The sequence below is a fragment of the Aspergillus mulundensis genome (assembly GCF_003369625.1).
Source record: "Aspergillus mulundensis strain DSM 5745 chromosome Unknown scaffold_1, whole genome shotgun sequence".
Taxonomy (NCBI): domain Eukaryota; kingdom Fungi; phylum Ascomycota; class Eurotiomycetes; order Eurotiales; family Aspergillaceae; genus Aspergillus; species Aspergillus mulundensis.
The window spans coordinates 2,418,134-2,432,917 of record NW_020797889.1 but is presented as its reverse complement, the minus strand read 5'-3'; the positions used below and the strand labels follow the sequence as shown (position 1 = coordinate 2,432,917).

The following is a 14,784-nucleotide window of genomic DNA, read 5'->3' as shown; positions in this document are numbered from 1 at the left end:
ATACATCGAGATAGGACTTGTTTGCTTGTTGCTTGTTGGTAGCATTCACTCATGGGGTGACTGGGCAGGGACGGTTGGCATATATGGTAAATACAGCATATAGTAAGGGCAATTCAAAAGTCAGATTTGATGAATACACACGCTGTCTATTCCTTTAATTTGTGCTTTGTCTCTGTTGGCTTTCTATGAGGTCGTTATCCATCAGCCCTTTCACCTACCTTTATCCATTCATTGCCTGTGCCTATGTCGCCATGGACCACCATGCCGAGAACACAACTTCACAACCTCAATATCTTAAGTTTCTCTTATCCCCCTCTCCCTCTCCCTCCCCCTCCTTCTCCTCTGCATCCATCCCGCGTCTTCAGCGTCTATTTCTGGATGTTGGAGACACCAAACCCGACGCAGCAAGCCTCTGGTCTTTCACAGCCAGGGACAAACGTCTCCATACCTACCTCTCGCTCATCCGTTTTGCCTTGGACCTCATTTTCTTCGCTTTCTTCCATTTAATCTGCCCTTCATTCTCCCACCTCCATCCCAACAACCACACCTATCCCAACGACCCTCATCGACTTCGTCATCGAGCTCCTCTACTTCCTTGCCAGTATGGGCACCGACGCCTGGAGTGGCTTGTTCGCTCTAGCGACGAGCTACCTGAGCAATGTCAACAAAAACAGCTTTCTGAGCGACCTGGTTGAGTTGCTCCTCCTGCTCACCATGCAGCAGCTGTTAGGTTTCTTTGAGTCACGTGAGTCTCCTGCACGCTATCCCATTGCCTTGTCTACTCTTCCCTGGCTACCAAACACAACACAACAAAGAGCAGAGAGCTCGCTGGAGTCAGACTTTGTGGCTACATTTCCCTTTCTGGTTCCGCCTATCGTGCGTTCCTTTGTTTGTTTAGTCAAGGACCTGCACTTTTTTTACTTTGCTAACTCTCGTCTTGTCTTGATAGTTGGGACTAGAACGCCTGCTGGAAGCGTTGATCGCGACGCTCAGCTTGAGGTTCAAGTCGATCAGCTTGAGCCTGCTAAGGCCGAGGTTGAACCTGAACCTGTCGCTGTGGTTGAAGACACCTCTACTTCGGTTGCTGGTTCTGAGCTCGACTCAACATCCGAGCCGGTGTTAGTGCCTGAGCCTACTTCAGACCCTTTGGAGTCGGAGTCGGAGTCTGTCCTTGTAAGAAACCTTGCCTCTGCCTTCCACTCCTCTATTGATGCTTATTGGAAACCTTAGGATCAGGTCGACTGCGAACGCCAGACAGAAACCCCGCCGCTTGCGGATCAAGCCAAGGGCGTCGAGCCTGCGAGTAACACCGAGGTCGAGAGCCAAGATCAAGACGAAGAGTTCATCGAGAGCAAGACTCAGCCTGATAGCCAGGAAGAAAGTCTCTTTGACGAGAACCAAAACTTGGACGAAGAGCTTATCGAGAGCGAGACTCAGACTGAAAGCCAGGAAGGAGGTCTCCCTGACGAGAACCAGAACTTGGGCGAAGAGCTCATCGAGAGCAAGTCTCAGGCTGATTGCCAGGAAGAAGGTCTCTCTGACGAAAACCAGAACTTGGGCGAAGAGCTCATCGAGAGCAACACCCAGACTGATAGCCAGGAAGAAGGTCTCTCTTCCGAGAACCAAAACTTGGGCGAAGAGCTTCCCGAGAGCGAGACTCAAACTGAAAGCCAGGAAGGAGGTCTCTCTGACGAGAACCAAATCTTGGACGAAGAGTCTATCGAGAGCGAATCTCAGACTGAAAGCCAGGAAGAAGGTCTCTCTGACGAGAACCAAGACCTAGGCGGACAATCCTCGATTGATTCCGAGCCTGCTTGCGAGCCTGAATCTGAGACTGAAGGCATCACCAAGACCGATCTCCATCACCAGCACGAAGAGCTTCTGAGCGAAGGCCAGGAAGGAGGTCAGGACGAAGAACTCCCTGTTGAGAACGAACAACACGAAGGTCACGTCTCAACACAATCCGAGCCAGCCCTTCAGCTCGAGTCTGAGACTGGAAACAACATCGAGACTGAGAGTCAACATCAGCACGAAGAGGTCAACCAGAGCGAAGGCCAGAAAGAAAGCCAGGAAGTAGAACTCCCCGTTGAGAACGAAGAACTCGGTGGCCAATTCTCGACTACATCTGAGCCAACCGTTGACCTCGCCGTCTCCATCGAGACTGAGAGTGAAAACTGGGACGAACTCGATATCGCACACGACAGCGAGGAAGACGATCACATCGCTAGCAACCGGGACAAAAACCAAGACGACCACATCTGTACTGGATCTGATCCGGTCCTGGAGCTTGAGAGTCCGTCTGCACCTACCTCTGCAGTAACACCTGAGCTCCAAGTCCAAGCCCAGGAAGAAACGTCTACTGTTGTCGAGAATCCAGGTCACCTTTCAGAAACACCGATCACTGGACCGGCGATCCTACGAGTGAAACCTGGCGCACTGGTTCTACGAAACAAACCAGGTCCATTGATTCCACATTCTCTTCGTACGCGCTTGCGCTCACCGTCACCGTCACCATCCTCTTCCCTTTCTATGATACAACGTTTGGGTGTGCTTGCTCCATCAGAAATGCCTCGCCCAGACCTTTCAGCTTTGCCGGCTGCGTTGGCTCACCTCTCAGCCGAGCACCTGCAGCTCCCCTTCATCGATGAGCACTTCAACGGCTCCATTCCTAAGAACAACAAGGATTGGCAATCGGTGAGAATGGCGCATGAGCAGCTCGTCGCCGTCAACATGAACCGCGCTCAGGACCTCGGCCTTGACGTGAGCGAACCCATCGCGTCTGGTGTTTTCGAAAAGCGTTGGATCAGCGATAGGATGGGCTACGGTCTAGTAGCGACGAAGCACATCCCTGCCGGTACGATTCTGTTCGCGGACGCGCCGATGACTATGTGGAGATGTGAGTTCAAGGAGAGCACGAGCTTCGAGCAGTCGAACGATATGATCCTGCAGAAGGCGAAGAAGATGGGACCGAAGTGGTACAAGGCGTTCCAGGCTCTCGCTGGAGGACGGAAGAAGCCAAGCTTTGGTCTCAAAATACGCAATGTTGGTGTTGCCGGTGCGATCTGGGACGATTTTGCTCTGCCTCTGGCGTGGGAGGGGAATATCGGCGAGGTGCTAGGCCTGAACCTCGCTTGGGTGAACCATGCTTGTATCCCGAACTGCATTGTGCGCTACAGAAACCAGTACCCCAAGAACGAGGCTGGGGAGATTCTCTATGACAGTATGCCCAGGATGGAAAGGGCAGTTGTACGCGCTTGTGATGATATCATGCCTGGTGTGGAGATCACTGTTGCGTATATTCAGTCAGGAGAGACAACCAAGGTGAGACGGGCAACTACAAATCATCGGTGTGGTTTCCTCTGCTCATGCCGAATTTGCATAATGCCGCACACTGCGGACAAGGCCATGAGCTATTACCGTCACCTCATCAACATGGTTGAGGATCCGGATATCATAACTAACCGACCGGGTCTGGCGTACTTGAATGCGTCCTTACTAGTCGATCAACTTGCGGCCATGCGCATCCACGATTCCCGGGCTGTCAATGTCTGGATGAAATGCGGCTTGATTGCGGGTCACCACACCGACTTGGCAAGAGCGTGGTGTTTCCTCAGAAAAGCAAGGGAGGCTTGCCTCATCCTTGAGGGACTTACTGGTAGCGATTATCGTCGCATTGAGGGCTGGTATCGGGATCCCACCAGTATGGCGGGATTTGGGGGCACCCAGAGAGGTCTGAGCTCTCGTATGAAGGCCTTCCCAGTTTTTACCGACGGAATGATGCCGAGGAGAATGCTGTTTATGCTCGATGCACAGTCTGAAGGGTACATTACGGTGGACCGCTATCATCCTCTCCCTCGCACTGATGGTGATGATGGACAGGCCTTTGAGATTGTCAAGGGCCCTGACCACGCACCGCGTCCGCTCGCGATCAACGCCAAAAAGCCGGCTGATATGTGTCGCTGTAACCGCAGCTGCAAGACCGTCGCCGAGCGGCTGAATAACGTTCGCAAGCAACGTAGGAACCCCGGGAAATTGCAGGGCGATGATACCGCCCAGAATCCGGATTCCGAATGCGTTGACCCTGAACACGATTTCCTGACCGGTGTCATGCAAATCGGGACAGATACGTTCGGTAAGGCCGCGGTAGATGAGGAGCTGGAAAGAGATGATGTTTGTATCTGCAAAGTTTTTGGACCCCGCGATGAGGACCAAACTAGTCTCAGCAAGACGGGTATCAGCTCAGATCGCTTGGACGACCATGATGAGGACGAATTTGAGCGACGTCTATGCGCCCTCAGCTTAAAGTCCAATAAGGACAGCGAGAGCACTCATAGACAGGAGGAAGAGGCTCAGGAGAAGGAGAACAATCCGAAGGAGAACGGTCTGAAGAAGAAGAACGGCACGAAGAAGGAGGACGGCATGAAGCAGGAGAATGGCTTGAAGAAGGAGAATGGCTTGAAGAAGGAGAAAGGCCAGGGGAACGGTCTGAAGAAAGGCAAGCAGCCATTGGTTTCCGACGTTGGAGCGAAGATGCCCGCGGTCAAGGATGTTGGAGCTGAGAAGAAACCGCAGATTGTGAAGATGGAGGATTTTGTCTATTGCGATGCAGGTGTTGAATTCAAGTAACCTCCGTCCGCTTGGTGCTAACACCTTGGTGGGATTTCTTGATTCTTGATTTCTTTGAATTTCCTGGATGTTGGAGTATGAAAGCCGATGGCTTCGATCCATTACAATTGGCTCGTTGCTCGTCTTGTGTCGTTTTTTTTTTTCTCCAGGAATCACAAATAGCAAATTCGTTAGTTACAAATGGAACACGTTGTGCAATGGCTCCTGAGTGCTGAGTGCTGCCCACGAGCTTATAGACGCCATGCATAGACAATCGTCTGCTTTGAAATGTGAGAGGATGACTGGCTGTTGCGGCCCGAGTCAAAGCGGGGGGATCCCTGGAGTCATCCTGGGCGCCCTTGTTCCTGAAGAACAACATTGGCTTCAAATATAAGAGGTATTTCTGGATGTAAAATATGAAGCCTGGTCGGAACGAGGGCCTGGACCATAGATCGAGGGGCACATGTGGCAGAAGCAAGACAAAGAAAGATGAACGGGCGACGATCTCCCCATTCTCGAGGACTCCCAAGGTCCTCACTCCTCACCACCTGCCACCGCACCTTATAACCTTGCACTCCCCAGAGGGCGGGAATACCATCAGAGACGGACTCGTACTGAGTCAATCTCAGTATCTATACTTTGCGAACTACGATCCTCTGCTGCTCCATAATAGTACTCCGCATCTCCACATCGCTGGCTTATCTAATAGCTCCGTCATCGCTTGACGTCTTTTCTCCAACTCAACTCGTATCCCCAAACTCCATCAACCGCCCTCATGGCTGCCTCCAACGACCTTCGGGGTTGGGTTATGAGCGCAGTGTCTGGCGTGGGTGAGTACCTGGACCCTGGTCGCTGGCATCCCAGCTAACAATTCAGCCTGCGTCCTCGGGTCGTCCGTCATCTGCGTCGATCTTATCCTCCGCCGCTTCTGGCCCCGAAGCCACTTTCAAATCGTCCACAACAATGCCTTCCTTTCTGCATCGCTATGCCTCAGTGCAGGAGTTATCGTAGGGATATCTTCTGGTACAAGGCCTTGTTTTTCATGCTGACATGAGCTTTAGCTTTTCACTTCACTTTATAGCATGCTTCCGACCTCCCGCGAATACCTCATGAAAGCCGGCTGGTCTCCCTCTCGATCCGCATATGCCCTTATCGGTCTCTTTATTGCCGGGGTGATTGGAATCCGTGGGCTCTCGGCCGTCTTACACAAATTCCTGCCGTCGCATGTGGTGGATTGTGCCCATACCCATGATGCATCACCCCACGACGGCTCCGACCTCGAACAAGGCAAAGGACACCCTCCGTTAAGAGTTCGAACCCACAACGGACTATCCGAGAGAACTCCTCTTTTGACTTCAACAAAGTCTACACCTGCGGTGGTTGGCCTCCGGGGTACTGGACGTGAGGTGGGAGATGTCAACCGTTCAGGCCGCGAACCCTGGCGGGTCCGCCTCGGACGACGAATGTCTAGTTTGATCGGGGGCGCAAAGGCTCACTGCGACGAAAACGGACCTTGCTATGGGTTTTCGCAAGCCTGTGGTGACGAATGCTCGAAGACTCTTGTCCGCTCTGCCATCAGCGCAGACGATGCCTCTGACACAGACATCCAGGCTCCTGGGGTTTCGGCGGATGCTCCCAGCTCCTCCTCTGACATTGACATGCCGGACGACGCGCCCTTTCCGCCTCCGAGTGAGCCCGAGGAACATTCCAAGCACCCGGTTGCTGCCCCTCAGCACCACCATCACGTACCGCAAAACGCTTTTCTTTCCATTGGACTCCAAACATCTGTAGCAATAGCCCTGCACAAACTACCCGAAGGATTTATCACATACGCAACTAACCACGCGAGTCCGACACTGGGGATGACAGTTTTCTTAGCGCTCTTTATCCATAATATCAGCGAAGGCTTTGCCATGGCATTGCCTCTTTACCTCGCCATTCATTCTCGTGGGTGGGCGATGTTTTGGTCTAGTCTTCTTGGAGGCATCAGTCAACCTGCCGGTGCTGGACTGGCAGCGCTCTGGATTTGGGGTGCCCGGAAAGCCGGTAGTGGAGCCGGGGACGGCCAGGATGAGACCTCGTGGGCTGTCTATGGCTGCATGTTTGCCGTTACAGCGGGAGTTATGGTGTCCGTTGGCTTGCAGCTATTTACCGAGGGGTTAGTTCTAACCCATCAGCGAAATATGGCCATTGGATTTGCCATTGGAGGGATGGGCCTCATGGGCTTGAGTTTTGCTTTGACGACTTAATTATTTAATATCTTCTTTTTGGATCAAAAGAGCTCGGCTTGATGCATCTTCATCCGGAGTTATGTTGCAGGATCCGGATTGCATAACGACTGACGATATCATTATATACTTACGATAGAACTGAAAAGGACTGATAAAAGTACATTAGTCTTAGACTAAATCAAATTCTTTCTAGAAGCGAATTGTTTATAATACTAGCTTTTGCCTATATGTGGAAGACGCCAACGCCTTTCATACATAATATTTTACTAGCCCAGTGTTAAATACAGAGCATGGAACATCTACGAGCCCTTCGCAGCTGCTTCTCGCTCCCTCTTACGCGCAAGATACCGCTCGCGCGCACTCGATACCTCTGTGGCCGATTTCTGACTGCGACTGCGCTCCGCAATCTCCTTCTGCTGGGCTGCTTCGGCCTCCTCGCGTTGCCGCTCTTGCTCTTCCAACTGCTCCGCAATCATCTCGGTCTGACGAGCCCGCTGTCCCGCACGGCCAGCAGCCTGTCGAGGATCGACCCGTCTAGGACCAGCACCAGCACCAGGTCCCGTTCGCGCCGCAGCAGGTGCAGCAGTCTTGGGTTTTGGTGCGACATTCAGACCCGCCGAGAGCAGCTGTCTCTTATCGACAACTTGCCCGTCATCATTGACGACGATATGAGCACCGCGCGCGTTCAGTTCTGCAGCCTTCTGTGCCTCCGTCTTCTGTTCCTCCGTTGTTTCCGCGGGCACCTCCCCACCGGATTCTTGTATCTTCTTCGCTGCCTCCTCCGTCGCCTTCATAGCAGCGTCGTGCTGCTCCTCGCCGCGCGCCAGTAAGTCCCGGTAGAACCCGACCATCCCCGACCCTCCGTTCTTCTTCCGCCGCTCCTCCTCTTCCTGCTCTCTTGCCTTCTCCTCCTCTTCAACGCGCCGTAACTCCTCCTGCTGCGCCTTATACGCACTCGTTACGAACTTCTCCTTATCATCGAACTCGTCGCCCTCGGCTTCTCGCTCCTTCGCTAGCAACCTATCCCGCGCGCGCAACTGGTCCCGCTTCCGGATCTCCGCGCTCCGTAGTAAGGATGTCATATACTTCGGTACACCCTCACCATCCGCATTCGCCTTATTCTTCTTGTCCGGTTTCGCATGTAGACTATCGTATACGGCATCGTAGGAGTATATTGACGGATCGAGATCCTGCGCCTCCGAGGCATGTTTCTTGCTTTCATGTAGCGCGGAAAGGTTGGTGTATTCTCGTTCTCGGTCTTGGTTTTGGTCGCGTTTATTCGGCGCATTGTTTAGCCCATATGTTGTCTCCGTCTTTTCGTCCTTGTCATCCTCGTCTGCGAATATCGACGCCTTGCTCAACGGCTTGATCTTCGGTTTCGCGCCCTGGCCCAGCGGAACGACCTTGCGCTTTGCGGGGCGTCCGTCGGAATTGGATTCTGTCAATGACTCCTTCTTCGTCATTGCGGTTCCAGCATCAAATTCAATCCCTCCCACTGTTGTGATCTCGGCTTCGTTTGCGGTGGCCCCGCGCTCGTCGTCGGAGTCCTCGTCGAAGACGGCTTTTTTGCGCTTTTGGCTCCCACCCGCGAGTGGGTTCTTTTTGGTGAGATTTAATTGCATTTTTGGGGGCATATTCCTTCCCTGTGTGTAGCGCTTCTGTAATCGGAACTGTACCAAGTGAAGTCGAAGGACAACGGTTGTAAGTTCTCCAAACAACGTCAGTCGTTCTCTTCACGCCCGAGCATATCAGCACGTGACACGCTCCTATCAATCCACTCCGCCCGATCTCCGTGTCAACCTCCGCAATTATTGTCCAGAGCTCCCGTCCATCACCCATTGCACTGCCGGCCATCCAGGTACAAACCCGGCAAAATGTCATACTACTTTACGATTCTCTCCCCAACCGACGTCCCCCTCTTCAACATCGCCTTCGGCACCTCCAAATCCGGCGGCGACGGCATCGCCCGCTTTCGCTTTCCCGATGCCGCCCAGAACACATACATGACGCAGTTCATCATCCATTCGAGTCTGGACATGCTCGAGGAGGCGCAGTGGATGGGTGGGAATATGTACGCGCCGCTTTCGCCACCAATAGCTTGAAATAATTGTGCGCTAATGTGTCGCGGCAGGTACCTCAAACACATCGACACATACCCGCCCGCCTCAGCATATATCTCCGCGTTCCTTACACCCTCCGGTACGAGATTCCTGTTGCTGCACCAACCACCGCAGCCGAATTTGCCTGCTTCGGGTGCCGCCGGTGCGGGTGGGAGTATCGGGTCGAGCACGATGAGTCTGAGCTCTTCGGGCATGGGAGGGTCGGGACTCTTTGGGGGGTCGGGGATGGGCTCGTCAGGACGGACGTCGAGTAGTTCTATCGCGGCAAATCCGACGGCGCCGCAGACGGAGGAGGCGGTTCGGCAGTTTATGACGGAGGTTTATGAGGGGTATGTCAAGACGGTGATGAGTCCGTTCTATAAGCGGGGGATGGAGATTCGGAGTCCGGTCTTTAGGTCGAAGGTTTCGGCTGCTGGGAGGAAATGGTTATGAGATCTCTTTTTACTTTATCATGCATGGTCTTTATGGGCGAGGCGTTGTTCTGGTGCTTGTGCTTTATTTTATGGTCTTTGTGTTTCATTGGTGTGGTATATAGGATCCATTTTGAGATCGAAGATGGAAAACGCTAAGTTGCGACAAGTACAGGAACTACAATTAGTCCAAATCAAGACGTCATTTGAGGGGCCAGCTTCTTCACAGTGACGGCCTTGAAGTTTTCCACCGCGTGCACCACGTCCTCCAGCTTAGCAACTGCGCCAAAGATTCCGCCCTCCATCTTCACGGATTCGATCGTGCTCACGTGGAGAGCTGGCTCGCTGGCTGCAGTGCCGTCTTCCAAAACAACACAGTCGAAACCCCGATCATTAGCTTCGCGCATTGTCGTGGACACGCACACGTCTGTCGTCACGCCTGCGATGACAAGGTTCTTGACACCTTTGTTTCGGAGCAGGAGCTCGAAGTCCGTGTGCGCGAATGCCCCCCGACCAGGTTTATCGATTACCGGTTCGCCGGGGAGAGGATACAGCTCGTCAACAGTATCATGTCCCAGTTCACCGCGAATTAGGAGTCGGCCCATTGGTCCAGGAGAGCCTATTCCTAGTCCGGATGGATTATTCTGTGACCGATATGCTTCTCGACTTGAGAGGGTGGACAGATCGGGTCGGTGGCCTGGTGGTTGTCAAAAAAAAAAAAAAGATGAAATGGGTTTCGAGCAGGCTATTTACCTTCGCGGGTATGGTACACTGGAAACCCGGCAGACCTGAATGTATTTAGCAGCTGTTGAAGCTTCGGTATCAAGTCCCGTGCAGATGATATGTCGTAGCCTTGGGCCTCCATATATCCACCTGGTGCACAAACTGCTTTGTGGTCAGTTACACCTGAAGATAAATGGCAAGAGGAGCTACTGACAGTCTCTTTGCATATCAATAATGACCAAAGCGGTTGTATACGGCGTGAGCGTCGCATCATGCGGCCAGTCGTATGGAACGGCAGCGATCTGACCTTTTCGGACTTTGTGATGAGGAACCTGCCGTGGCTTCTCGACAATTGGACCATGGTTGTGTGTGTGGTTCAAGACTGTCAGCGTCCAAATGCCAGGAGTTCCAGCTGCGACTAGCATGAACGGGCAGTCCATCAGACGGGACGTGCGCCGCCGCTTCCTCGTCTCTTCAGTAAGGCCATTGCGCGGCCGATAGTGACCACCTCGGTCACAACGCAACCAGACCTTGGCCGTCCGCCCTGGCTTCTTTTCAGTGGGCGTACTGGACGATTTGACTACCACGTTATATCCATGGGCTTTTGCATGCGCTTGCACAGACGCAAGAAGCGATGCTCTGGTATTTCCAGATATGAGCGAACAGATTCCCATGTAACTACGGGCCATCAAATGACATTTAATGAAAGTACTTACTTGTCTGGAAATGTCCCTTCCGGCGGAGGTAGAAGCTGCATGGCCATCTCCGGGATGTCTTGAAGATCGCTGGGCGCATCGAGATTCAGATCGGTGGGGTCCGCCATGGCGACACGACTCGGGGCGAGCTTCCCTGGGGAAGGTCCTCTAAAACCGGCGTCAGCATCATAAAAAACGTCAAATCCTCCAGAGTATGTGAGGACAGAGAACACAGCTCGATCATAAAAGGTTAAAGTTAAACGGTGCGTGGCAGCAGTGCCCAAGAAGATATCGGGGACACGGCATCATCTCGTGCGTGGTCATAGCAGGTGTATGTCTGAAAACAAGTGGACCAGCGCCCCAAAAACGTGGCCGGTCGATCGAAAACAGCAGGACTTACCAGAACTCTGGAGACAAAAATATCTAGACGTTGACTCAGTTCACGAATTCATACACCTGTATGGCGCGCAATTCCAGCAACTTGGAGTCTGGTGCGAGCGTGCCGCGCAAGGCTGGAGTGAGGCAACAAGAAGTGTGTGTGCTCAGTGGACGTCACGTGCTGGGCAGCTCGTGACTCGGTCTTGACCAACCATAGAGGTGGCTATAGGCAGTCACTGTCAGCCCACATGTCTCTACAATGTGGTCCTAATAACACTACAGTTATATGAAATGAATGATCTGGTATTGCCGCTCGCTATACCGGTCTCATGAAGTTGAAGGTTGGCCCTCTCTACGAGGAGCAAATCGACTTTACAGGTTTTGTTTGTCATTGCTTAAGCGGCTCGTCTGGTAGAAATATATTTTGGGGCCCAACAAGACTTGCCCGAGTTTTTACAACATTCCGTAGTCTCTTCCTGTCAAAATCCATGATTCTGTCAAGGTAATTGTAACTCTTCAAACGTAGTGAACTGTACAGTCTTTACAGCGTAGCCATGTATACTCTGCAGGCAATACCAAGGTGCATCAGAGCCCTATACTACTTGCATCTGCCAAGTTCCACGCACTTGATGCCTAAAGATAAACAACCCAACTAAGACTATATTGGGCCTAGCAGGATCGCCATGGTCACCGCCTGGCTGAGGGAGACTATCCTGAGTGGGCTAGTCTGATGCTGTTCCCGTGGTCACAGCGCATCCACATGGTTCCCAGGCCCGGGTTTGTATCACCTCTCTTTCTCTCAACATCATCAATCAACAAAACCCCTCCACCGCGACGAGCACAATAACAACCGCCCTCAGCCCTCTGTGAGGGATGCGCTCAAGGTAAGTTGACTCGGGGCCGCTCTCCCCATCTTTTGCGCTCGCCTTTGTTTGCCACCTCTCGCGCTGCCGATAAATCCACCATCGCGATCTCCCCGTTCGCTGCGACACCGCCTCGGCCCCTCCAACCACCGTCACCGTTTCCGGTCCATGCACAGCGGCTCCTTCAACAGAACACCGAATACTGCGTATATGATCTCGATCGGCGGTCTCTGGCCTTGGCTACTCTGAACTCACTACATAACCGGCTCGCTTTCGCTGCACCGCCGTCAATTGAGTCTCCTGACGTGGACTCCTGGAACGTGCGCCCCCTACACCAGCGTCGCCTGGTGTGGGCATAATGCCTTCCGCCGATGAGCCCTCTACAATCCGCACGAACGGGACCAGTTCTCGATCAGATCAGCTTGCATACTACAAAAAGCAGTATGAGCAGCTCGAGTCCGAACTCTCCGATTTCCAGGCTTCCAGTCGTGAATTAGAGGCTGAGCTAGAGAAGGAAATCGAGGCGTCCGAGAAACGTGAGCGGCAGTTGAAGGAGAGGGTCGATAATCTGAGGTACGAAGTAGACGAGTGGAAGGTGAGTTAAATGATTCCGCCCCCTTTTCCCTGTCCTTAAACTCATCGTGTCTTCTAGTCAAAATACAAGCAGTCAAAGTCGGAAGCCAGCACTGCTCAGAACACGCTGCAGAAAGAAATTACTTCTTTAAGAGAGGTGAACGTGAAACTACAGCTGAAGCTACGGGACACCGAAGTCGCCAATGACGACTACGAACGTCAGGCTCGTCATACGACCTCATCCCTGGAGGATATGGAGTCAAAGTATAATCAGGCCGTCGAGAGGGAGGTTCTTCTGGATATGGAGTACAAACAAGGCGAGCAGGAGCGGGAGAGCTTGCGCATTGAAAACCAGCGCCTGCGTGATGAATTGAACGACCTGAAGATTGAAACAGAGATTGTTCAAGAGAGGCTCCGGAATAATGGCCGACGCCGACGCCCAGCACCTTTGGGTCGCACCCCTTCGACGCCGCATACTCCTGAGATCTTTGACCGGTCTCCGGGAGAATCGACTGTGTCTTCGCCGCTATTTAGTACTCCACCGACCAAGCTATCGCTCACACTGGCTTCTGCAACTGCCACGCCACCATCGCCTCCTATGTCTGAAACGTCAAGCAGTATGCGCAAGTCGTTAACCGCAGCATCAGGCTTCCCCCTGCAGAAAGCCTCGGCTTCCGAGTCCTTTGGTACACGATCGTTATATGGCAATAGACCGCAGAGGTTCCAAACTCACTCTCGAGCTACCTCCTTTGCATTCAGCAACGGCCGCTCAACTTCATCGGTTACTACTCGACCCAGCCTACCTAAGCCGAACAACAATATTAATCCTGCAAACCGCCCGTCTGCTATACCAAAATCTGGATCGCTGCATCAGATTCGGGGACTTATCGGCAAAATGCAGAAGCTGGAGGAGAGAGTTCAGTCCGCTAAATCCAAGCTACCTCCCCCGTCCGAAACCGCTTCAAGAACATCCTCGCGTGCGGGCTCTGTGCTCGATTCAAGCCCTGGCGCCGCCACAATAGCCATGCGTCGGGAGACTCGCAAGCGGTTGAGCGGCAGCAGCTTTAGCTCTTCCATCAGGGACGGCGACGGCGTACCTTCATATGTCACGTCTAGCCGTCCATCTTATGGAACCAGGACTCAAGGGGACAGTCGTCCTAGCAGTCGTACGAGCTTCTCCAGTTCTCTCAGTCACAGCACTCACCCAAGCGTGACGCCTTCCAACCGGCCAGAAAGCCGCCAGAGCCGTACGAAAACCCCGCTGGGCCATTATTCCACCAACCCTACCACCGAAAGTCGACGACCACGGTCGTCGCTTAGCAACCCTGCCGGACAGTCCACACCCGTCAATGGGATGTCATTCATAGATGAAGATGAAGACCTCGCGGAAGAGTTCAACATGCGTGCAACAATCAGCTCATCACGTCCTACTCGCCTTCCCTCGTTCTCCAATCCAGCCTTTTCCACACCAACTGGGTTGAAGAAACGTTCCACCAGCGGCATCCCAGCGCCTCGAAGCTTTCGGCGAACCAATACCATGGGACCACCCAAATCGAAGCCGACGGCCGGCGATTTGGGCGAGACATTTTAGATTGCTGCGCATTGGTTAGAACACTTTTTTGTTGATATTTCACGGCTGGAACGCTGTTTAATTGTCATACTTGTCCGTTCGGGAGACGGCTCGTTTGACCTTTTCCCTTCACGCTAGCTTCCAACTTCTAGGGTTCATGGTGTTACGGGAAGACTCTACACGGGGTCGTTTTACTCTAGTTGTTCATAGACTGGGCTTCGTGTTATATCTCTGCCACTTACTTGTACAGTCAGAGACTTGTATCTCAGGTGTGGCGCTTTTGATCGTTGCCGCGGGCGAAGCTCTCGAGAGTGGAAATCCGTCGGCGTCCAAGCTGTGTCTCAGCGTTTATTTCTTTGGGTTGTACATTTGGTCCTGTGTATCGTTGTCTTAGGCGTTCTAATACCCAGTGACTTTGAAATTGGAAATCAGTTTAAATTCCATCCTGCGTATTCGTGGATATTCTACAAGTTGTTGGTCTCTTCCGCTTCCGTCACGGTCGAGGTCGAGGTCCCGTCCACGGGTCCTACGACGGGTACGGGCTGTCCACTCCAGGGGGGAGGGCTGCTGTTGAAGCATATTACCCCATTAGGCCTAGCACCACGTAGACGTCATC

General features: G+C 52.9%; 6 protein-coding genes across 6 annotated transcripts; 4 read left to right on the top strand and 2 right to left on the bottom strand.

The window, feature by feature from the left end:
• Positions 1 to 603: 603 nt before the first annotated feature.
• Positions 604 to 4,626, top strand: DSM5745_02302 (uncharacterized protein; the record flags this gene model as incomplete). Its single annotated transcript, XM_026744318.1, has 3 exons — positions 604 to 745; positions 950 to 1,173; positions 1,231 to 4,626. 3 exons carry the CDS (start codon positions 604 to 606, stop codon positions 4,624 to 4,626), a joined length of 3,762 nt encoding a protein of 1,253 aa, XP_026607481.1.
• A 754-nt stretch (positions 4,627 to 5,380) lies between these two features.
• On the top strand, positions 5,381 to 6,854 carry DSM5745_02301 (Zn(2+) transporter ZRT3; the record flags this gene model as incomplete). The annotated part of the gene is made up of 3 exons (XM_026744317.1): positions 5,381 to 5,435; positions 5,482 to 5,612; positions 5,667 to 6,854. 3 exons carry the CDS (start codon positions 5,381 to 5,383, stop codon positions 6,852 to 6,854), a joined length of 1,374 nt encoding a protein of 457 aa, XP_026607480.1.
• A 281-nt stretch (positions 6,855 to 7,135) lies between these two features.
• On the bottom strand, positions 7,136 to 8,458 carry DSM5745_02300 (splicing regulator NSRP1-like domain-containing protein; the record flags this gene model as incomplete). Its single annotated transcript, XM_026744316.1, has 1 exon — positions 7,136 to 8,458. One exon carries the CDS (start codon positions 8,456 to 8,458, stop codon positions 7,136 to 7,138), a length of 1,323 nt encoding a protein of 440 aa, XP_026607479.1.
• Positions 8,459 to 8,710: 252 nt separating this feature from the next.
• Positions 8,711 to 9,388, top strand: DSM5745_02299 (TRAPP subunit TRS20; the record flags this gene model as incomplete). The annotated part of the gene is made up of 2 exons (XM_026744315.1): positions 8,711 to 8,907; positions 8,968 to 9,388. The coding sequence occupies 2 exons, from the start codon at positions 8,711 to 8,713 to the stop codon at positions 9,386 to 9,388; spliced, it is 618 nt and encodes a 205-aa protein (XP_026607478.1).
• Positions 9,389 to 9,560: 172 nt separating this feature from the next.
• On the bottom strand, positions 9,561 to 10,912 carry DSM5745_02298 (cysteine hydrolase family protein; the record flags this gene model as incomplete). Its single annotated transcript, XM_026744314.1, has 4 exons — positions 9,561 to 10,063; positions 10,120 to 10,251; positions 10,304 to 10,728; positions 10,806 to 10,912. The coding sequence occupies 4 exons, from the start codon at positions 10,910 to 10,912 to the stop codon at positions 9,561 to 9,563; spliced, it is 1,167 nt and encodes a 388-aa protein (XP_026607477.1).
• Positions 10,913 to 12,383: 1,471 nt separating this feature from the next.
• On the top strand, positions 12,384 to 14,189 carry nde1 (nuclear distribution protein NudE; the record flags this gene model as incomplete). The annotated part of the gene is made up of 2 exons (XM_026744313.1): positions 12,384 to 12,620; positions 12,678 to 14,189. The coding sequence occupies 2 exons, from the start codon at positions 12,384 to 12,386 to the stop codon at positions 14,187 to 14,189; spliced, it is 1,749 nt and encodes a 582-aa protein (XP_026607476.1).
• Between the last annotated feature and the right edge of the window lie 595 nt (positions 14,190 to 14,784).